At 36.2% G+C, this 24,272-nt stretch overlaps 1 protein-coding gene across 6 annotated transcripts in view; it reads right to left on the reverse strand.

Moving 5' to 3' along the window:
- Positions 1–6,558: 6,558 nt before the first annotated feature.
- Positions 6,559–24,272, reverse strand: part of LOC114653411 (microtubule cross-linking factor 1) — a 236,441-nt gene continuing 218,727 nt past the window's right edge. For 4 of the 6 annotated variants that reach the window (XM_051928734.1, XM_028803708.2, XM_028803712.2 and 1 more), the window contains 2 exons: positions 22,078–23,614; positions 6,559–7,849 (listed from right to left, as the gene is read on the reverse strand). In XM_051928734.1, coding sequence (XP_051784694.1) covers positions 7,649–7,849; positions 22,078–23,614 — 1,738 coding nt within the window. In that variant the 3' untranslated portion in view covers positions 6,559–7,648. Of the gene's footprint in view, positions 7,850–12,025; positions 12,090–17,518; positions 17,577–22,077; positions 23,615–24,272 lie in introns of all 6 variants that reach the window. The other 2 variants (XM_028803711.2, XM_028803709.2) reach the window with 2 other exon arrangements.

Genomic DNA, 24,272 nt, shown 5'->3' on the forward strand with positions numbered 1-24,272 from the left:
TAGTGAAACTGTAGAGGCCCAATTAAGAGGAAGCAGAGCTCATTGCACCAGTGGTGGGTTGTCCGCTCTTCTCAAGAACTTCCTACCTGCTCTTGATCCTTTCACCCATCTCATGTACACCTCACGCCTGACAATTTGCCCACAGTCTCATTCGACATCCTTTTATGAAGTATTTAGCTTTGTAAAACAGAATAAGCCACTTACACTTGTACTATTTGTAGATGACCTCTTTCTGCTTCCCATGCATGATGCAGCTTGCAGTCTGTTTGATACACAGCTGTTTCAATCACAAAATTAAAGTTAATCTGAACATTTTAAAGCACAAATCATATATTTTTTAAACTGATTAATTTCATTGAGCCTCCTTTATCACTTGTGCCTAGAATAGATAGATAGATAGATAGATAGATAGATAGATAGATAGATAGATAGATAGATAGATACTTTATTAATCCCAAGGGGAAATGTACATACTCCAGCAGCAGCATACTGATACAAAAAACAATATTAAATTAAAGATTGATAATAATGCAGGTAAAAACAGACAATAACTTTGAATAATGTTAATGTTTACACCCCCGGGTGGAACAGAAGAGTCGCATAGTTTGGGGGAGGAACAATCTCCTCAGTCTGTCAGTGGAGCAGGACATTGACAGCAGTCTGTCGCTGAAGCTGCTCCTCTGTCTAAAGATGATACTGTTTAGTGGATGCAGTGGATTTTCCATGATTGATAGGAGCCTGCTGAGCGCCCGTTGCTCTGCCACGGATGTCAAACTGTCCAGCTCCATGCCAACAATAGAGCCTGCCTTCCTCACCAGTTTGTTTAGGCGTGAGGCGTCTTTCTTCTTAATGCTGCCTCCCCAGCACAACACCGCGTAGAAGAGGGCGCTCGCCACAACCGTCTGATAGAACATCTGCAGCATCTTATTGCAGATGTTGAAGGACGCCAGCCTTCTAAGGAAGTATAACCGGCTCTGTCCTTTCTTACACAGAGCATCAGTATTGGCAGTGTGCACAAGAACAGATTTTATAAATATCAGAGTTCATTTTATTTGTCTTTTTCGTGTGACTATTTTACACATAAACACAAATAAAAAAAAAAAATTCTTCCTAGTTAAGATCTGAACATGGTTTGTATTGTTATTGAATACGTTATGGCAAAGTCAAATTTCACTAATTAATTTTAGCCCAATCTATATATAAAACTGTAACGACTGTCTCATACAACCCTCAATTGACAGCTTATGCCATGACATATGCATCACGGCTCATGGTTTTCACAACAATGGGATGGCAGGACCGAAACTGGGATTCAAGTACCTGTCACAGCTGGCACAGACGTGCCTGCATGTCCGAGAGTGCAGAATACGCATGTGCTGATGTGCTACTCACAAGTACAGCCAAGCAATCACACCGCTGGTCTGATATATATTGGACTTTAAATTCATCACACAGATTCCAGAGACAGGGTAGCGTGCTGCAACTCACCTTACATGTACCAACAATGACAAGTATGGCCGACCCAACACACCAACACAGACATGATTCCTTAATTACACATGTGGCCCAGACCGGCCATGATTGGGAGTACTTCCTTTCATGAGAGGTGCATGCAACACCTTCTCCCATATGCCTACAGGCCACGTCTAAGACAGCATACAAAACATGAGGACAGGTGCTGACAGCAACCTGTATCATAGAAGCAGCCTCTTTGTCACTCACATGAGTCAAATATTTGTCTGCCTGCTCCAAGTTCTTACCCCCATCCACTGTCGATCAAGGTGACAGCACCCTTCACAGTGTAACCTCGATTCGTATGTGTCTCGATTGCCACGCTCATACACTCTCCTTGTGAAACTCACTGCTCACAGTAAGCAAACCAACGATCAAAAGAAAACCAGCGGCATCTGCTGACCGTCAAGTATAGTTGACACACTCCCTCATGAAAAGAAAGATGCAAACAAAGCAATACCAAAAAAAAAAACAACTAATAACTGCTAACACTGTGCACCGGAAAGCAAATGAAGAAAACAATTCACTGTGGACCAATGGAAGACCATAAGACAAAAAGATGCTGCCACACATGCCCCCGATACAAACTAAGACCCCAATAAACACGCTCACATTTCCCTGGATACAAACAGATCTTCAGTCATGTGACACTCAAGCCCAATTATGAATATTGCTTGTACAGCTCCACATCAATGATTAGATTGTTAGATAAACTCTAACTTAGGAAACTTGTATCAGCTTTGCCCTCACTCTAGGGCGCTTTCTTTCTAAGTAGAAAATAAAAGAGTATGTTGCCAAAATGGAAAAAAACTTCTTTCTCTATGTCCAGCATGATACATATGGAAAGACGCTATCACTTCTATAGGAATTACAACATAGAACACAGCGAACTCCGAGATTCTTCCACATATACATGGTCTTTTTTAGAATATGATAGAAACAGACCAACGAAAGTTGCCGTTTTTCAGTAAAAGTGTAATTGCTTTGTCTTGGTAGAGTAATATATTGCTCTATTTTCCCTTTTTGTATTATTAATATGTAGCCTTTGTCAGAATGCCTCAAATCTCACAGACTTACCACTGTTTATAAAGTATTGTACTATATAACTTCTCCCCACCTTCCCTTCTACATCTATAACCTCAGGCAATTAGGTGTAGTAAAAGACAAGCAGGAGTTAAGTTACAATTTAAACAATATATTATTGATAATATTCATAAATAATAACAATATGCAAAGTACATTTGAATATTGGCAACCATACAACCTGATAAATGTTGATGTGTAGTTTCAGGTGGCACACAAACTTGCTAGTTAGTTAAAAATGTCTCTAGTTCATTTGTGGTCAGCTTTCTTCAGAACAGGCCCCATTGCCTGTCTCAATATGGCTGCCAAGCTGTGCTCTTCATTGTGTTGCTCTTTTCAGTTCATGGTATGAGATGGTCTTTCATCAGTTTGGTAAGAGAGAGAGGGTGAGGTAAAGCAAGAAAATTTATAGGTTTTCTGTCCAACCCCTACAGCCAATAGCAGTGTCATAGTACTTAAAAGCTTTTCATACAAGCCAATTCCAAACAGCCATACTTCAGACCATTGGGGGAATAGAACATCTTAAAACCTACCACTCCTCCCAAAACCATATGTTAAGGTAAAGCTTGACAGTTAGGCAGCCTGGCATTCCTGTGGGGGTTGAGAGAGAGTCCTGCAGAGAAACATTTACCAAACCTGTTTGAGACACTTCTCCCCCAACCCTGTTGTAAAATTACAAAGAGATTCATTCATAAAAGGGGGAAGGGGTTCTAAAACCATCAGACCATTGCTGTTATTATCTATAATGTAACACTAATATTGCATTGCTTTGTCTAAGTTACAAATAAAGACATACAAAATATTTATCAGCTTGTATGTAAAATTTCATATCACAACAGTAATTAATACATTTTCTTTTTTGGATTCTTAGACATTCAAACCCACTGTTTAATAAGTCAGTCAACTTTTTGGCCACGTTTCACTTTAAATTGATGAGCTTTACATCACCTTTACAAAATTAGCAAAAACTACTATTGGTGATGCCCTGTACTGCCCCCTTTACACAGGATGGTTTAATACAGAGGTGGCCAACTCTGACCCTGGGCAGCCACAGTGGCTGCATGTTTTTGTTCCAACCCAGTTGCTTAATTAGAAATTAGTCCTCACCAATAACAGATCTTATTTAATTTTATGGCTTGTTAGTGTTTTAACTTTACTGTGTCAGGTCATTCTTAAATCATGGATTTTTTTTATCTTTTCTAATGATACATGAGTCATCCAAGTGATCAGAAGCATAAAACGGATGATTAACTTTCAGTTCTTCACTTTCTTTTCAATTTCCTTCTGAATACTTAATTAAACCAAATAGTGAATGATGAATACACACAGGTAGAAACAGAGACAAGCTAGATGTAGAACTGCTGCTTCCTTTGTCATTTGTATGTTATTGCTAATAAGGAGCAGTTTAAACAATGAATACAGCTGCTTAAGACTAAAATAAGCAATTAAGGGTTCAGAATCTTGACATATTAGACAACTAAAATGAAGCAGAAAAATGTAATTTGAGCAATAATCAGTAATGAATGATTTCTCATGAGGTAATTGGAATGGAACAAAAACCTGTAGCTACTGTGGCCTGCTAAGACTGAAGTTGCTCAGCCTCGTTTAAAGGGCCTTAGTCTTAAAAAGCAAATAAATTAAATGAAGTTAATTAGTAGCCAAAACTAATCATTAAGAAAATAGATCAAATGAAAACCTGTAGACAACGTGACTCTCCAGGATCAGAGAAGGCCACCACTAGATTAATACTTCACAACATTCTTGCATTGCTTCATCTTTTCTTTTTTTCAGTGACACATTTCTTTCAATTTGGATGTTCACATTACACCACCTCTAAGTGCTTTTTTGCATTTTCTCTTATCTGAGGACCACACGAACACACACAAAGTATCAACAACTCTTTATCTTTGCCATCCATAATTGCCTCTATTTATACTCTCCCATGACATTGTGCCTACATCGTTACCAGATTTTAAACTTCCAGCTACAATTTATAAGCTCATTTAGTTTAGTACAGAATGTTTCATTACCAGTCTTGCACTTATCCTGTGCTTATGTAAATGTTGCACAATGGTCCAGAGGAGCATTATTTCATGCCACTGTATGCTTCAATACGGGATATGCATGATATGACAATAAAGTCACTTGATTTACTTATGAAGAAATAACTTTGGCTTGAAAAACACCAAAGTCATCCTTTAAATGTATTCATATTTTACCCTGGCATGTTCTATTGTTGTCCACCGCCTTTGCGGATGGTCACCTAGCCTTGACACAGTTCCCTTTAATATTGTTCCTCATAGGGTTGTGTTGGGTGTGGGAGCACCAGTGTTCTTTATGAGAATAATTTTGGGAAATCAGAAAAGAGGTCTCTGAAATCAATACATATGGAAGCCAATTAGCCTGCTGGAATTTGGAAGATAAGTAGTTATCGAAAGGTATGAGCCAATCAATTTCCTTTTGAACTTTTCAAATTTAAATTAAAAAAAAAAAAGAGCGTTGTCTTTTCAGTTGGAGGTTGGGAAAATAGTTGTCAAAATTTAATGTGTTAAACTGAGGCTGCACAGACAAAAACATAAAAGTAAGATACTCCCTGAACTTGGTTATGTTAGTATGGAGTTGGGCCAAAGGCTCAGCTGGCAGGAAGATTGTGGCATAGTATTTTGTGTGGAAGTGCTGAACTGCACAATGAAAAAATTATGGGACAGCCCTTAAATTGTACGTATGTGAAAATATCTCAAACATAAGGGATATTTTCACGTACAGTATATATGGGAAACTTTTATGCACATGGGAGATGTTTTCATATATGTACGGATTACTTTCACACCATGTACGAGATAAAGTTAGATCAAAAATGACAAAAGTGTGCTTCGTGTATCCAGTGTGTAGTGAATACATCTCGCACGTACGTGAAAGTATTCCATACGTACAAGATATTTTCACGTACGTACGGGATAGGTTTTATCCCATCTGTCAGAAAGTCCTTTGTCAGGTTGAATTGCGACCTCTGATGGCAGAATATTAGAAACACTTGTAGAACTTTTCTTACATATTTCCAGGTGAAAGTTCAGGCTTCGGACATCTTTCGTTCAATTGTTTACTTTCTGCACGTTGTGAGAATAGTTTGTCCTTTTCTCCTATCACTTGAGCCATTAATACTGTGCGTCCTTGCGGAAAAGTAAGTTTATCATAGATAATTTGATATAAAGAGGTTCAAATGTGTTAAACTTACACGTTCAGAGTATTTAAAATGTGTACTTGTACGTAACGTTGTAACAGTGTATGTATTTAATTCTGTTTACAGACCACAGCATCAGGAATTAAAGTACTTTCACAGTTCAGATTGTGTTTGAAGTTAATCCTTACCTCAATATTGGAAAGGGGAGTTTACAAACAAAGTTGTACCACTGTGGAGTTAATAGCGGCATCTCCCGTGGCCAGACACCTGATCGTGTTTACTGTTGTTTGGACTTTGTCTCACCCGCATTTCTTACACCAGCCTGTCGTACTGAGACCAGCTCTCGTTTTTACCATCATTTTTTTAATTGTGCACTTTGGAACTTCCGTAATTTTGGACAAACAAATTAAATTTTTGTACCTTTTCATTATTTATGTTAGCTAAACGTGTCCAGAACTTTCTTGCACATGTTTTGGAGCTGCCCATCTGTCACTTACTATTGGTCCTTTGTTTTAAACTCTCTCTTTCATTAATTGTCTCTGTCAAAATTTCCTTCTCAAACCATATCTTCCATTATCTTTATCATTTGGAGGGTGGGGTAAACAGTTGCCAAAATTTAAGATATTTAGGCTGCACAGACAAAAACATAAAAAAAAGATACTTTTATTTATAGATGTTTATATACTGTGTATACTGAACCATTGCATACTTAGATTCTGCAAAACCTCGGAGTCAAAAGGCCATATTAGAATGTCACTGAAAAAATCAAGAGTATAAGCTCATTGTAAATACATATTTTTCCTTTTTTTATTAATTGTTGAACACTGTCTTACACAGACTTTTTATTTTAACAACATTCATTACATTTTTTACTATTTGCCATAAAACTCATGTTTTCAAAACAAAAAAAGAAAATATATGTCTTTATATTAACTGTACAAAGACAGAACTGTTACAATAATTTAAAAATGATTTTTTCTTCAAGTTGATGCAAATAAAGTAACAATAAGTTTACAGTACAGCATGGACCTCACAACATTATTACAGTAGTAACCCGAGACTTTCACTACAAGTAATGATGTGGTACCGTAGCCTTATATACATGCACTAAAGTGCTGGGAACCCAATGGCATGCACGTCAAGTAGAACACTGTTGTGCACAGCTATTTAACACGTTTTCCGGTTTGCAGTTTGAAATCACTGTGCTCATTTTCTGTGTTTGCAAGTTTGCTTTTGTTTTCCTTGGAAACACTCATAAATAATCCCTTCAAGGATCAGTTATAAAAGTTATCACTGTCTTTCTTAAATGGAACAAGTGTTTGTGTCTTTTATTTTTCTTCCCCAACCACTTTTCAAGTATGGTCATTAATTTTATTTCTACTATAACAAGTTTTTTTAAAGTGACATCAGAAAAAAAGAAAAAAAAAAAGAAAAGAAAAAACACCCAACATATTTACAAAAAAAGAAAACAGTGCAAATGTAATTTAAGAGAGCCAAGGAAGGCAATCAGAAGAGAGAGAGTAAGCGACAGAGACAATGTTACTATCTTTCCCTCAGCAACATTCTGTAATTATTATTTTTTTAAATCTGAAAAAGACCATCAATAAGCTGTTTTAAAAAAAATAACTGGAGACTAAAATAGTTACTCTTTGTAAATACAATCAAGAATTTCTTGTTATTTCTTTGTTCAGGCACATTAGCAGTTGTTAAGAGAACACGACTCCTTTTTTGGCCATTTGAGATTTTCATTCACTTCTTACTGTACATTCGTTATTCCTTTCTCCTCCAACAGGTACTACAACTAGAGTCCTTGAGTGAGTTAATGGCACAGGTTGCTTGCTAGCTGTTTTTGACAAGTGAGGCTGTAAGGATTCATTCAGGCTCGTGTTCGGGGCTGGGATCTTCGACTTCATGTTCCTCAGAGAAGTGGAACTTTGCGCAAGGTGGCGACCACCGAGGTGAAACTGATGGAGAATGAGAGGCCCACCGGGATGGAGGACGACGGTTTGCTGGCCTGGCTGGTCTCAGGAAACAAGACTCCAGAGAAGGAGCTACTGAAGAACAAGGCAAGTCCTTTAAAAAAATAAAAAGCAAATAAGCACTACTGAAAACACGCTGGGCAAAACATCAGACACATAGGAAAGAAGAGAGTCCCACTTAAAAAAGAAATTATAGAACCAGAATAGCCCAAAATGAGATGCCTACTGATTTTTTGCCTTTACATCATTATTTTATTTTTAGTTAACCAAACTGTCTTGCTGTACTTATTCAGAAAGGGAAACCGAGTTTTTCTTCACTGAACTGTGTTTATTTTTCCTTCAAATCTGACTTTTTCACCAAATTCAATTGACCTCCATAACAATTCTACTATTCCACTGTATGCAAATAAATAATTGGAAATACTAATGTTCTTTAGTTAATATCCTCCCTTTCTGTTGATTCAATTCATGCCTGATTCCAATCCTTTTCTATTGTTCATGTTTTGCTTAGATAAATTATTTCTTTCTTACTTTCACATTTCAGAGCTGGCAATTTGCTTTATTCCAGCTCAAACATCTAAATAAAGTGTATGCTCTAATAGTTTGTCTTACTCATTAAGATTCCAAAGAAACCACGTTTCCAAAGAGTGAAATAATTGATTAAGGAGATACTTTAAGAAAGGAATAAACTAAAGGGAAAGCAAAAGTACAAAATCAACAGTGAAAACAACCACGTCATGACTCTCTGGCTATGCCCTCAACAGCTCGGAGATCCCAATTCATCTAGTATCAAGGTTTGTTCATGCACATCATTGCATTACACCAAGCACTCCCATTTCCACCCACCATGCAGTGGTCTCGCCTCCTCTTGTCATTTGTCAGTCTCCAAGTCAATATGCTCTTAGTGGACCACTGCTAAGGCACTGCATTTAAACTCCAGCAAGAGCTAACTTCCCTGGAACCATTCCTGTGATTAGGAGACCAATGATTCTCTCTCTCTAGAAGTCCTCTCCAACACCCTTGAATACCCTGAGCTCCTGAGGGTTTGTTGTTATTTAAAGGGCTAGACCATCTAATATATGGCCGGGTTTTATGAATTCCCTCTAAAACTCCAGAGAGCCTTAAACCTGTTTGGCAGACTAGCCTCTTTCTTCCATGCTGACGTCAATGGAGTAACTGCTTCCAGGATTCTGTTTTTCTTAACACAATATACACCATTCTCTGCCAGGGCTCTTTGCTTTGCAAAGGCATGATATCATCAGTCATTATTACTTTTAATGCCCTTCTTGGACTGCTTCTGACCCCATTTTCAGTCTTTCCTGGCTGGGAACTCCACCATACACTAGCAACCCATGACAGTCGATATATATATTCAGACATCCCAGCAATCAATGGCTTCTTCCATTGTATTGTAAATAGCTGATCTGATATTATACTGTATTCCTGAGGTGGCAATGATAGATTAGCCATCTAGATCTGTGAAGGGGATTACTTGTCTTCTCTTCTGTGTATTGTATTGTATTTACCCCATTTGTTGACACCCATTGCACGCCCATCCGACCTGGTAAGAGGTCTCTCTCTGAATTGCCTTTCCCAACATTTATTCCATTTTTTTTTCCTACAGGAGTGTTAAAACCTATTGCAACATTCTCTGTGTGATTATGGCCTATACAAAAAATATATTGTTATTGTTGTTGATTTATGAGTGCTTTGAGCAGAAGAATGCATTAAGAAGTACACAAGAGGATGAATTCTACATTTCCAGGGATTTATGGCTCAAGTTCTGCAGTAACCTGATAAAGTTTGGTAAGGGATGGAAAGCCAAAAAAAAAAAAAGAATCAAGAATCTTTCACTAGGATAACTACTCCCATTAATGACACCAAGCCTATTACACTATTATTTTTAGCTTCAACAACCTGGTAAGTAAGCCCTTTATTAAATGATTAGATTTATGGCATAAAGTTACCAAAATTACATGATACTCTGTGTTAAATTTAACTCTAAAGGAAGCAGCTTGAATAAAACTACAGACTTTTAGAAGTTTTGACTTTAAACCTAGTTTAGTTTCCCTTTGAGAATAAGTAGCATATTTAAGCTTTTATTCCCACTGTATTTACCTATTGATGTTTACAAGATGGAGACAACTAATTCAGCTTTTCATTCTTAACTTGAGCAGCCAAACATTTAGGTTGATAAATTGCTAATCAGTACGCACTCTCTGGTTTTGTAGGATGCATGCAAACAGCCCAGTATACCAAATACTGTGCATAACCTGTATTATTTAGGTAGTCAGACGCCAAGTGACACAGAAAAAGACATTAAGAAGGAAATGAGAATATGAAGAAGGTTATTTACGGTTAATATAAGTGACATTACAGACATGCTCAAAAAAGTAATAAATAAAAACTATCCTCATTCTCTGCCTGGGAGTATGACACTGAATGTACCCACTAACATGCACACCATATATATCTGATGACAATGCATAACAGATGGCCCTTAATAATATTCTGAGACAATAAATCATTATTTTTGCCAAATTAGATTTTAAATAGTCTGACCGGATGGTTATAGAGAGAAAACAAGAGAAAAAAAGGCTCTATTTGAAATATTAACGGTTGCATCTGGATATCTTTTTTGACTGTATGTTCATCAGCTTATTTTTCTCAAGAGGGCACTCCATGTTCAGCAATTACTTGAAGATCAACACATTACACATGAATAATTACATAAATCTAAACTATTTATAACGCATCCCTGCAAATGTGCAATTTTTGCTGATATTTCCCAACTAATGAAGTGAAAAATAGCATGTTTTAAATTGAACTGAAATTTAAAATGCACTTCTATCAAGTATTTATGCCAATGAAATGTAAACTGTAAGTATGCTGCATATCAAACAGTATGCAATGTGTCTTTAGTCTGCATGCAAAATATTATATTAAGCTGAAATTTGAGATAATCAAAAAACTAAAGGGGATCGGTAGCAATGAATGAAGGTGGAGTTTGATTTAACTGAGAAATTGAGAACAAAATAAGGAATTACACAAAATATCTGTAATTTTGGATTATGTGCTAAATGTCTGATGGCAACAAATTTTAAAAAGCCAAAGGAGCTTTTTGTGTTCGTTCCACTGTGTGGAAAAGAAACCAGCAGTATGATGATCATCTTCCAAAGAAGAGTCCTGGTGTGAATAAACAGTTATGCAGAAAATATTTTTTTTTCAATAGTTTGCCTATTCTGCACTCTCTCCAGCAAACACTTGGCACATGGTGATCAGCGCTACTTCTCGACAGCCTCAGTGTTTTGTAACGGAGTCGTGCGCTGTGTGTAATCTGCATTTTCTGTTGATGTTATTGTGACATTCCTTTTCCAACTTAAGGCAGTGTAATTCCAGACTTGAGGTGTTGCAGTTTCAATTTAGGCAGGTTCACAGTTAATAGATTTTCCTGGTAAGCATGTGGTCACAAGTTTCTTAGTTTACTTAACATTTAAATCTAAATTTTGTCAGATGAGAATGATGTCAGAAGGCATCCAAGGTGGACCAGCCACTATCATTTTTTGCAACGTGAACAGTGCATGAAATTTATATTTCACTATTCATTAGCAAAAGCAGTGCAGATCTTTTTCTTTAGGTAAATTAATGTTAATGTTAAAAAAAATTAGGAAAACTGTGGTATGGCTGCACCAGAGCTGCCATACCAAAAACTGCAATGAATATGATCATCGTCGGTCATTTTAACAACAGAAGCTGAAGCACAAATGTTTCCTAACTTTTCATTTTTTGCTTCAGTGTTTCTATTAAACTGTGTCTAACAGTTTAGAGTTTTTTTCTTAAAACAATACTTTTAGAAGTACTGAATTCTCAATTGAATATGTTAACATATACCCAAAAATAAACTGTTGCAGCTATTAGGATATTTGTTGCCGCACTATCCAATAAATTTAAAACTAATATGTTTGATGTGTTACCTAAAAATAACAATTCACCAAGTGTTCTGCTATGGAGTATTACATGGGAACACACAAATTGAAATGGAGGCTTTACTAAACAATTTAAAGTCATGCATAAACACAAGTCAAAACAAGAAATCCAGGCTTTTGTATTTTATATACGAAGCTTAAAACATAACACAACTGAACCTCACAAATTTACACTTGTTTCTAGTGGAGATATGCAATAGTACAGCAATAAAAACTTCTAGCAGTGAACTTTGTGTATGTGGGTCATTAGAAATCAGCTCCCAGACGGCTGAATTAATTCATACTTAAAAGAAATTTATTGTGTTTTCCCATTGGGTTTCAAGATGAACAGCCTGGCATTTCGGAGGTCTGCAGAATTAAAAAGAACATTAGTTATTGATTTCATTCAAAATGTTCACGTTAAAATTTAGATCTTCTACTACAAGCACTAGTGTCAGTTACATAAGAGAATTATTTCTTGTATTTATTTAATGCAACTGCACAAATATTGTAAAACTTCTGAACCTTTTCTTATTACTGCAGTATCAGTCACCTTTTGTAGGACGACACCGTGTTGATTCCGATTAAAAGATTTTAGTAATTTATGGTATGCACATATAGGTCGCTCTATAAGTCCTGTGCCTTTACACAAATATGCTTATAAGGTGAAAATAATAGTATTAAGTTGTTACTACCATTGTTCCCTCATTACTAAAATAGAGAAGTGGACCAAAATCAAAAAGACTTTTGACACCCCAGACAATATCATCTTTCCAAGGTCTATTTAACATTCTAAAATACAGTGGTGTGAAAAACTATTTGCCCCCTTCCTGATTTCTTATTCTTTTGCATGTTTGTCACACAAAATGTTTCTGATCATCAAACACATTTAACCATTAGTCAAATATAACACAAGTAAACACAAAATGCAGTTTGTAAATGGTGGTTTTTATTATTTAGGGAGAAAAAAAAATCCAAACCTACATGGCCCTGTGTGAAAAAGTAATTGCCCCCTGAACCTAATAACTGGTTGGGCCACCCTTAGCAGCAATAACTGCAATCAAGCGTTTGCGATAACTTGCAATGAGTCTTTTAAAGCGCTCTGGAGGAATTTTGGCCCACTCATCTTTGCAAAATTGTTGTAATTCAGCTTTATTTGAGGGTTTTCTAGCATGAACCGCCTTTTTAAGGTCATGCCATAGCATCTCAATTGGATTCAGGTCAGGACTTTGGCTAGGCCACTCCAAAGTCTTCATTTTGTTTTTCTTCAGCCATTCAGAGGTGGATTTGCTGGTGTGTTTTGGGTCATTGTCCTGTTGCAGCACCCATGATCGCTTCAGCTTCAGTTGAGGAACAGATGGCCAGACATTCTCCTTCAGGATTTTTTGGTAGACAGTAGAATTCATGGTTCCATCTATCACAGCAAGCCTTCCAGGTCCTGAAGCAGCAAAACAACCCCAGACCATCACACTACCACCACCATATTTTACTGTTGGTATGGTGTTCTTTTTCTGAAATGCTGTGTTCCTTTTACGCCAGATGTAACGGGACATTTGCCTTCCAAAAAGTTCAACTTTTGACTCATCAGTCCACAAGGTATTTCCCCAAAAGTCTTGGCAATCATTGAGATGTTTCTTAGCAAAATTGAGACGAGCCCTAATGTTCTTTTTGCTTAACAGTGGTTTGCGTCTTGGAAATCTGCCATGCAGGCCGTTTTTGCCCAGTCTCTTTCTTATGGTGGAGTCGTGAACACTGACCTTAATTGAGGCAAGTGAGGCCTACAGTTCTTTAGACGTTGTCCTGGGGTCTTTTGTGACCTCTCGGATGAGTCGTCTCTGCGCTGTTGGGGTAATTTTGGTCGGCCGGCCACTCCTGGGAAGGTTCACCACTGTTCCATGTTTTTGCCATTTGTGGATAATGGCTCTCACTGTGGTTCGCTGGAGTCCCAAAGCTTTAGAAATGGCTTTATAACCTTTACCAGACTGATAGATCTCAATTACTTCTGTTCTCATTTGTTCCTGAATTTCTTTGGATCTTGGCATGATGTCTAGCTTTTGAGGTGCTTTTGGTCTACTTCTCTGTGGCAGGCAGCTCCTATTTAAGTGATTTCTTGATTGAAACAGGTGTGGCAGTAATCAGGCCTGGGGGTGGCTACGGAAATTGAACTCAGGTGTGATACACCACAGTTAGGTTATTTTTTAACAAGGGGGCAATTACTTTTTCACACAGGGCCATGTAGGTTTGGATTTTTTTTCTCCCTAAATAATAAACACCATCATTTAAAAACTGCATTTTGTGTTTACTTGTGTTATATTTGACTAATGGTTAAATGTGTTTGATGATCAGAAACATTTTGTGTGACAAACATGCAAAAGAATAAGAAATCAGGAAGGGGGCAAATAGTTTTTCACACCACTGTAGATCATTAAGAATAACACATCCAAGACCATCCAGAAATGCCCCAATAAGTGTAATCTGGACATACTTTTCCAAAGTACACTAATAAGACCAAAGGGGTGACATGTTTGGAGGTTTCTTAGTGTTGTGATTCTAAGGTTTCGTATAGTACAGTTTGTATTTTGTAAGTAATGTGTGCACTAATATTTTTTTGCTATTAGCTTTGTTTTAATGATTATACTGATAACACTGTTTTGTGCTGGTTTTTCATGGTTATGGCTATACTGTGTTTGGTTTCAATGCCAGCTATTGGCCATATGATAAACCCTATTGTTGTTTCCCACCTATATAAGATGGTGGCACACTGTAAACAGTATCCAAGCCTTTTGATTTTGTATATATTTATTACTTTAGACCACTTCATTTTTCCTTTGCCCTTTCACCTCCCAGTTTCCGGTTCTAGCAGTACATAAGTTTGGAACATATAAAAATGAATGAGCTGTTAGACAAGATCAAACAGCTTTAGAATGAGTAGCACATTCAAAGAAAACAGATTAGTGAGTTAGACTGACTGGTATTACTTAGGTTTGAGCAAATAATTGCTTTGGTGCTACAATTTAATGGCCCCTGGATTAAAACAGAAGCACTCATTCCTAATATTTTAGGAAAAGTAGATAATGCAAAGTTTATGTACTGCCACAGCTGGAAGTTGATTGGCAAGACATAAGTGCAAGGAAGACATCAGGACCCAAAACTAAAAGAGAAAATTACTGTCAACACACAGGCAGTGGTCAAAATCCATTAAGTCAAAAAACACTGAATAACAGAAGCCCAAAATGAGCATCAAAAATACTAAGTCAAAATAACACACTACAATCCTAGATCACTGAATAGAACTTTAAATCTAGGTAAATGTGAAACCTTTGACTCACAAAATTAAAATCCTGAATGCTGTTGATAGAGTGCTAACACCTTATATAGGGAAACAATGTCATGACTCATCACGTGACTGGCAACAAGCATAGAAACTGTACGCAGTTTGACCAGAGCCATGAAAAACCATTAGAGACAAAGAGGTCACAAAATGGAGCTGCCAGAATAACAATAAAAATATTACTGCACAAATTGTATACAAAATACAATCTGCACCTTCTAAACCCAGTATCATAAAACTCATTGTGAGAATACACAGATAAACTTGAGTGCTTGAGGATAAACGTAAGCACTCTGAATATGAACTCTTAATAAAACATATCCAAAGAGCATCGAGCATCTAATGGATTGAACAGTCTTGTCTCTTTTTTCTTTTGTTCTTCCTGTGATTCCATGAGACTCCAGATTTCTTTTATAGAATAAGAAAATCCTGTCATGGCTACTCTTTATTGCTAAAATGTGGTGAAGTTATCAGGTTTGTGTTCTGTCTAGACCTTGTGTGAGCTGCATCTTGGAAAAAATCGAGATTCCCTCATACCACCACAAGGAGTGGAAATGTTTTATAAAACAGACATCTGAAAGCAGGACAAATGTATTTAGCAGTCTTCCACTATCTCTAAGGTCTCATGCTAGCAGTTTCTTTTTTATAATACTGCTAAATAAATATAGATGTCATTAAAAATGGCAATGGGAAACATGAAACAGTTCAGAAAATACATCTCAAAATAACAAAATTACCATCACAATGTTTAGTTATAGAGAAATAAATGTGAGCTTCAGTGTAATGGCGGCACAGAGTAACATTATAAACAAAATAAAGGTAACAAAACAAATGATGATGATTATTCCATAAATGCATTAAAAAAAAACAAAAAACAAAATGTTACAGTAAAACTTGGGACGATATGAAACAAATTCTTAACATTTTTGACCACATGCTGGGAAGAAGACAATGACAATTTATGGTTATGAACAGCTCTTATTTCCATTAGTAGATTTGGCTTGCACACACAGTAAAATATACAAAGACACAAATACCAGTTAGCAAAGCAAAGACAAAAAAACTTTCCATTTGTGCGGTCACACACAAACAAGGTGGTTAATTGGTTAAAAGCTGTGAGACAAGGAAAAAAATGAGGTATTTTTTAATGAAAAATAGCTGTTAGCCATGAATTTTCTGTGAATCAGCAGTCTGAAAACCTTTAAGGATGCAAGGTAGCGAGAATATTAGAATCAAAACCTCAAATCCACGGATCTCTGATAGTAAAGGCAGTCAGATTCAACTTTTTCCTCTCCATCCCAAAATGCGATTAGGATGTGCGCAACGGAAAAAGAAAGTGTTGCATCTCAGCTGGGGTATGCTGGTATAAATAATTTCCAAAAAATTGCACCGAGAACAAGTCAGTTGTTTTCTTAGCAGGAGCCTTTACTTAGCATGAAAGCAAGATGCAAGAGATTTGAAGAGCATTTGGCAGTGACATTTCTGGAAAGACAGGGGTCATTTAAACATTTGCTTTATATGGTAAACTATCTGAGCTGTTGGAAACAGAGTTAGTTGATTGATCTCAAACTTCAGAGGCACCAAGGCAAACAAGGCAAGTGCTTTACATAACTTTAAATATTTTGTGATGTTTATGACTTAATGTTTAGTAAAGTAAACTAATAGATTTTTAGCCTATATAAATTAGTCTGAGTTAAAAAGAGAAAAATTTGTGAGCATGCTATTAGAAAAATATGTATACCATTTTATGATCAGTAGAATCTATTACACTAAATAATATCTAGGAAAGTGTAAAATATCCCCCCACCCCCCCAAGTTATTTTAACATTTTACTTTTATTCATATTAAATCAAATTTTTTACAATCAAAATTCCACTAAAACAGAACAACAGTGCTAGGATAGACCCCGGCTTTGCTCAATACCAAAATGAATTAAGTAAGCTTGGGAATGTTTTTATTTGCATTAAACAGATAGATAGATAGATAGATAGATAGATAGATAGATAGATAGATAGATAGATAGATAGATAGATAGATAGATAGATAGATAGATAGATAGATAGGACACTAACTGTATAATTGTGATAGAGGGAGTGTTGAAGCTAATGATTTTATCATACCATTAAACAATCTACGGATTAAATAATTTTGTAGTATTCAACAATATTAATGATATCCAACATTAATAACTCTTCCTAACTTTAAAAATTATTCAAAATTTTGCAATCATTTAAAAAGTTTTATAAAGTTTAAATTAATATGATTTTGGTCATTTCTGCTTTTTTTCAAGGTGATATTTGGTGCTTAGTGTTTTTTATGCTTCCATTAACCAAAGACAACATTTTATAGATCAAACGTTATGTTCATTTTTTTCCCCTCAAAATAAATGTCTGTGTCTTTAACAGATAATCCAATCTTTTGGTATAATTGATTGAGAGAGTTCAGAAAGTATAAATAAAAAACTTACAGTAGTGAGACAAGCAGGGTTAGAGTCCCCAGGGAGCGGTTAGTAAGACATTTTGATTCTGGATAAGACATACAGAAGAAAGAAAGAAAAAAAAAATACAAAACAAAAACAGGTAGGTCGGAAAGGAAAAAGAGAAAATTAGTGAAGAGAAATATTTGAGAAAAAAAAAAAAGATGTAGAGAAAGTTTTTGCTTCTAGGAGTGGTGCAGTTTTTGGGAAAAAAAAACCAAACAGTACTGGAGAAACAGGTTTCACATAAATTCTTTGTTGGAAAGCTAAATCCATTCACTACTTAGAGGTTACACCAGGATTTCTGCAAAAATAAACAGTGTTATTTTTTACCCTCCATTTCATCCAGGTACTACAGACTGTAAAGGATTTGCCTAAATATGGCTGACAAATAATTTGCATTCCAGTGATTATTACATAAATTACTTTATGACAGATCTCATGGGGTACAATGCTCGAAGCACAGACGTTTTTATGGCAACAATGCACATCCATTGTTCTAAAGTAATGTAATTAGAATAAAATCAGGTATTGGACCTATTTAATTTCATTCTTTGCTAATGTATTAAAATATATGTCTAAGTAAAAGAAAACATTCACATAAGCTAAACCCAATGATATTGGTTTTACACACATTACTATTGGCCATGCAAGTGCAGCCAAGTGAAAAGTTAATTTTTAACTACAAGAATTTACACGTCAGGTTTGATAATTAGTAAAATTTCTGAGTGTCTTTTCTTTTTTGTTCCTGCTGTAGTTGTGTTTCAGAATGTGAATAAACATCTCATATTCTTGTATGAGTGTGCGTCTGAGTGTATACATACACACTAACATAAAAATATGGCTGTCAGCTTCTCTAAGGCCATGTCCACAATACTACACTATCACTTAAAAACTGTTTTCAAATCATTTACCAAAGTATTTTTGTCAACACTAATGCAACGGAAAACAGCTATGATGTAGATATTCATTTACCCTAGTTATGCATGCAATGGCGAAATAATCCTTGGAGGGATGGTAGCACTGCTGGCCATGGGATTTATCGCAAATCTGTGGCAACTATTACATTTTTTGCCTTTTACGCATGTATTCAAACTGAACAAAATGTCATTTAGATGCATAGAGATAAGTAACATAACAAGTGGTATGGAAAGGAACTCTTCTTATGTTGCAATATGGTTTCCTTCCATGAAGGGTGACCAATTATGGAATGGGGCATTAAAATGGGCAGGGTTTAGTGAAGAATAGGCTACAAAATACGCACAAACAAATCAGAGCATGGAGTCTGTGTTTTCAAAACTCTTTGTTTTCACATATCTACACTGCAACGGCAAGCCAGCATTTTTTGAAATATACGTCTCTGGGGAGCTTTTTCAAAATTCTCAGTTTTCAGAAGTTAAAAATGCAAAGGTAAACAAAGTAAAAGTGAAATCAGAGACTACTGTAATGTGTGTGTTTTTTAACGTTATCATAGTAATGTGGACGTAGCCAACGTATAAGTTTGGAAAGTGTTTCAAAATCGATCCATGTTCATAAATCGATGAAAAAAAAAAAAAAACACTCCCTCCATCTGACCATTCGTCAAAAATGAAATGATAAAACCTGGAGTCCCACACAGCTGCCAATCACTTTCCTAATGTGGATTCAGCAAAGCAGTCACTCAATTTCTTAACTTCTACAGACTTCCCCCAGCACATGGTTCAGCTCTGGTGACCCCACACATCTGTTCAGTTTAACAGTCAGCCACAGCTTCACCTTTCTGGTACTCGGAGTAGGGGTAGTCTCCTATGTCCCCCTTGGCTATGCTATTCCTTTCACATGTGTGCCCTCAACAAACACTCTCCGAATTGTGCCCCTCATGACAGCTAGCTCACCTGCCATTCACAAAGACAGGACAGCTCTAATGCCTCCCGAGAATAACACCGCACTGGTCCGTTCGGGGAGTATAAAATCAGAGCAAAATCTTTCTAAAATTAAAAACAAATCCTATCATTTTAATCAACCCATGATCTGTCCCATCATAAAGGCCATCAGAATTATGATTTCTATTATGACTTTGGAGGTATACTACTGGCCTACACTTCTTAGGGTAATAATGCTCTGTCTCATTTCATTTGCTAATTTCCATTTTCTTTCCAGTACCACTGGAATAGCGTCCAACTTGTAACACAGTCTGTTCCAAGTCTACTTTAAGACAGAGAGAGGATTTTTAAGTAATCAGCAGAAGTTGTGACACCTGTGCAAATTGTTTGATTCATCTTGCAAGGTTTAATTTACTTTAATTGCTGTAGAACATCTGTAGGTTGTAACCTACTAGTTAGTAATATTCTGATATTTCCTGATTTTTTCAGTTTTTGTTAACCTAAACTTTAAATTTAAACCTTTGGCAGTTTACTGTATACCTTATCACCATTTTAGGTCATTCATTGCATTTCAACTGATTAAATTTGAAGAACAACTGGAAAAACTGAGGTGTTCCAAAACTTTTGACAGGTAGTCAATGATGTCTCCAAAATCCTATTAAGTGGAATTTCTGTTTTTGTTTATTCAAATTTCAATTGGCTATATCTCAGTTCATATTATAAAATGACTTACACTGCTATGTCTTTTGTTAAGCACTGAGATACATTTCTTTTTTTATCATTTGCTTAAGTTAATTAATCATACAACATTTACACACATAATCAGATTAAGTAACTTACTGTCACTGGCATTACTGTTGTAAGAATATGTGAGAACTCTGAACCTGTGCTCAGTAAAGAGTACTATACAAGAATAAGCTGAATTGATCAAAAGCTAAATAATTATGTTCCATATTTCAGATTATATGAGGTGAAATACATATACAACAAATACTCATTCCAAAATCAAAAATGTAAACAATAAAATGAAATAAAGAAAACAAAATTATAAAAAAAACACCTAAAAAGTCACATTTTTTGGGTCGATGGCATTTAACATCCTTGGACATTCAAACATATATATTAGTGTCAAAATATCTTTATCTTAAGGTGGATATAATTAGTAATTAAGTACTTTTTGGTTAAAAAGAAAAAAAGGATGAGTAAAAATGCCTTTATTGGCTTTCATGCAGCTGTAAAGCAATACATACAAAATGTACTATGTTATAAAAACTCATTTTAGAAATGCACAGTCTTGGCCTTGACAGGAAGCAGCAAACAGAGGAGAGTTTAGGAACAGAAGCAACTATAGATTTATGGTTAGCTAAATAACTTTCCTGAATCTGTTTCTTTAAAGTAAATTGTAAAAGAAACCTCTAAATATAAGGGCAAGAATGTAAATATGTATACAGTGCATAATACAAAACAAACGTGAAAAAACATTTTCTGAACTGAACATTCCTACAGTTATTATTATTTTATTATTAATTATTTTATTAATTTTTCAAATTGCATGTTTGTACTTTCCATATTAAAAATGACTTAAATAAACACAAAAATACCAATATGGCAGACAGCACTTCAGATGACTAGAATGAGGAGCCTTTCAGGACTGTGCCATTATAACATTCAGACTAAGTGAGACGAATTTCTTTCTCAATCTCTCATATGCAAGTAATACCAATAAAGTGAGGAAAATGATATTGTAGGTAACAGCAATATTAGAATCATTAAAATTACCTAATTTAAAAGAAATAATTAGTATTTTCATGTCGGTCCAAAGCTATGGGACATTAGACATTTGTGTTATTTTCATAATTTGGATGTAGATGTGTAGAAATTCAGTAAAATTATTATTAAGCTTCTCCTGCACTAATCCTATACCTTAGAGTGAAGAGTCTTTTTTTCTTTATAATGTGAATAGCATCATCTGTACCACATCTATTGAAAAAAAGCCCCCTTAACTGATTATTTTTTCATTAAGAAAACCTTGCTTATTTTGTCAATAAGTAATTCTATTAAAATAAAACAAGCCATCACTTAGAAATCCCAAACCTTCAATAAAAATTTCAATACATTGATTTTATTGTCACATTAATTAAATCAGTTTGCTCCTGTTCACTGATGTCTGGTAAGTAATTATGCATGTTGTTATTATTATTGAAAAAGGTATTCAATTATCATCAGCATTCTAATGGGAAGTCGTTATAGAAAGTGAACTTCCCATGAGAATTTTGACCGATTCAACTAAACAATATACATAATACAGAATTACCTGTAGGCTGCCACACAAACATAAGTTCAAAGCAACTGTCAAGGAGTCTTATTGAAAAAGTGGATCGGCATTTATGTTAAATTCAAGATCATTTATCAAACCTGTCCTACAGAGCAAGTAATTCTTTGGAAAGTGAGTGTGGAACTGGTGTAGCTGAAAAAAGATGAAACACCAAAATTGATTTCTCATATAAAAATCATTAAAAACAAACTCCCCAGTTTTGTGACACTTTGAAACCCCACAAAACAATACTACATTATTTACTGTATGCTCCGGACATTCTAATGTGCTATTTCAAATAAAACTGAGCAAACTTCACAATTCCCTCCAATAAAACCACTGTGTAGCAAAACAGAATGGAAGTGAAGAGTTACCTCAATAGATCCTGGATGGTTTTTATCAGCTGTTTCCAACCCTTTGCCCTCTTTACTGACACTTCCCGGACTAGAGGGGCATAACCTTTTTTCATCCTTTAATGCCTGCTCCAAGATTTTTTTATTTAGTGCTCTTGCAGTGGTTTCTGAAAGTGTATAGCCAGGAGGAGCAGATAAGTCTTGCCTAATACTAATTATTTCACGGGCTTTCTCCCCATGAGATTCAACAATTAGTTGAACAGGACTGGGTGACCTGCCCTGACCATTCTTTTGAAATTCCTGAACAGTTCCAAATGCTGCCTTTTGCTCTTCAGACTTGGATTCACCAGGCTGAGAGCGACTTGGAGATTTGTTAAACTTTTGCATGGGGTCAAACACTAAAGGAGTATGATCAATGATATTAAATAGGCTGGATAACCCATCGTTGATGGTGGTGTGCACAGGACTGTCCCTGGTAGTAGTTGATCTGGCCCAAGCTGACTCACTATACCCCTTTTGAGGTGTGTTTGGGGCAACTGGTTTATTGTTATTAGGTGAATCAGCTTTGGCTGGAATTTTCCGTTGAAGTTTTGGAGATCCATACTTGGGAGAACAACAAGGACGTTCAAATTTATTCTGGACAACAGGGGAGAACTGCATTTTCCTGACACTTCTAGAAGGAGATGACACAGGAGTTGAACCTCCTTTTGGCGTTAAGCACTTATGGGGACTGCTGGTGATGCTCCTCAGACTTTCTGTCTGGAGGCCAACACTGTTGGTTTGCGTTGTTTGCGTTCCCCTGGTCATGACACCATTTGTTTGGCAGGCTATGTCCTTTAACTGCCTTTCCGTTGAATTGGAGCGAATAGCATTCCTCACAGAAAAAGCAACCTCTTTCATATCGTCACTCATGTTCCTTGATAATTCTAGTTCATGCAGGGAAGAGGCAAAACCCACAGTAGAGCAAATTGGGTGCTCTATCGTATGCAACCCACCTTCGAGAAGTTCCTTGTGATGTTTAGGCCACCTACTGAATACTTCATCTGATCCACCACTGGAATCTGTTCCTTTTGATTTTGAAACAGAGAATAAAAAATCTGGGTCTGTCACAGGATTTCCCTCTGTGTCAGAAAGAACTGTGCCATCAAATTTAGGGATAATTGAGGGACTGTGAAAGATCCGGACTCCAACTTTATCTGTGACCACATTGTTTCTAAGTGGCTGCTTTTGGCAGTGCTCTGGGCTACTCAAAGTGTTCGTTGTCATTGTAACACTTGTGGTGAGGTACCAAGATTGAGTTTGGAATGGATCTGAAGTTTGTTCTCCCTTCCTGATTTCTGTCCATGCCTGAGCTTGCTGTTCTGTGGGAGCAGTGTGGCATCTGTCAGCAAAATCCCAGCTTTTGTTATTAAATTCCTCAATGTACTTGAGATCATCTGGTGACAGCGGAGGGGTTACTTCATCCTTGTTGCCATCTCCATGAAGGCTCTTTTCAGGAAGAAATGGAGAGCTGTCCATCAATCGCCTAAACTCTGACATGGAACAAACTGATTTTGCTCTGTAAAAATAGAATATAAACATTGGATTATGAGTAATTGAGAAGAAAAAAAAAGAATATTCACAACCAAATAATTGGAAAAAAATAAGAATAATGTAATAGAACTTTAAAGCAAAACACAAAGCCAAAAGAAGAGTCTACAAAATTAAGTAAGTACTCTTAACCACATTGAGGGTAGACTTAGTTGACTTAGACTTGGTAGAACTTAGACTTAGTCTCTGTTTAATCCAAACATTTCAATTCCTTCAATGTTTTGTTACATCTAACACTTGTTTCCCTGTAATACTGTAAAGGTTATATCCTTTTTGTAATTAAGAGACAAAAACTGCACACAGTATTCCAGATGTAGCCTTTAAGTGCATTATAAGGTTTAAACGTAATCTCTACTGACTAGTACATAAATATGGATTATATAAAACCAAGCACTCTACTACCATTCTTAATCATTTCTGAAGTTTAACATGAATGGAGGCACACCCCACAGCTGGGACAGGGTTTGGGTTTTGTCCCAATTGAATGGGAAGGACATTCCCAGGTTCTACATAAAAGGAGTCATTCTGCCTTCTTTGGGCGAGTTAGAGTTGGGAGGCAGTGGACAACACTCACCTGGAGGAGCAGAAGGAGACGTAGAAGAGTCATTTTGCATTTTATGGTACGG

Source organism: Erpetoichthys calabaricus, chromosome 6 (assembly GCF_900747795.2).
Source record: "Erpetoichthys calabaricus chromosome 6, fErpCal1.3, whole genome shotgun sequence".
NCBI lineage: Eukaryota > Metazoa > Chordata > Cladistia > Polypteriformes > Polypteridae > Erpetoichthys > Erpetoichthys calabaricus.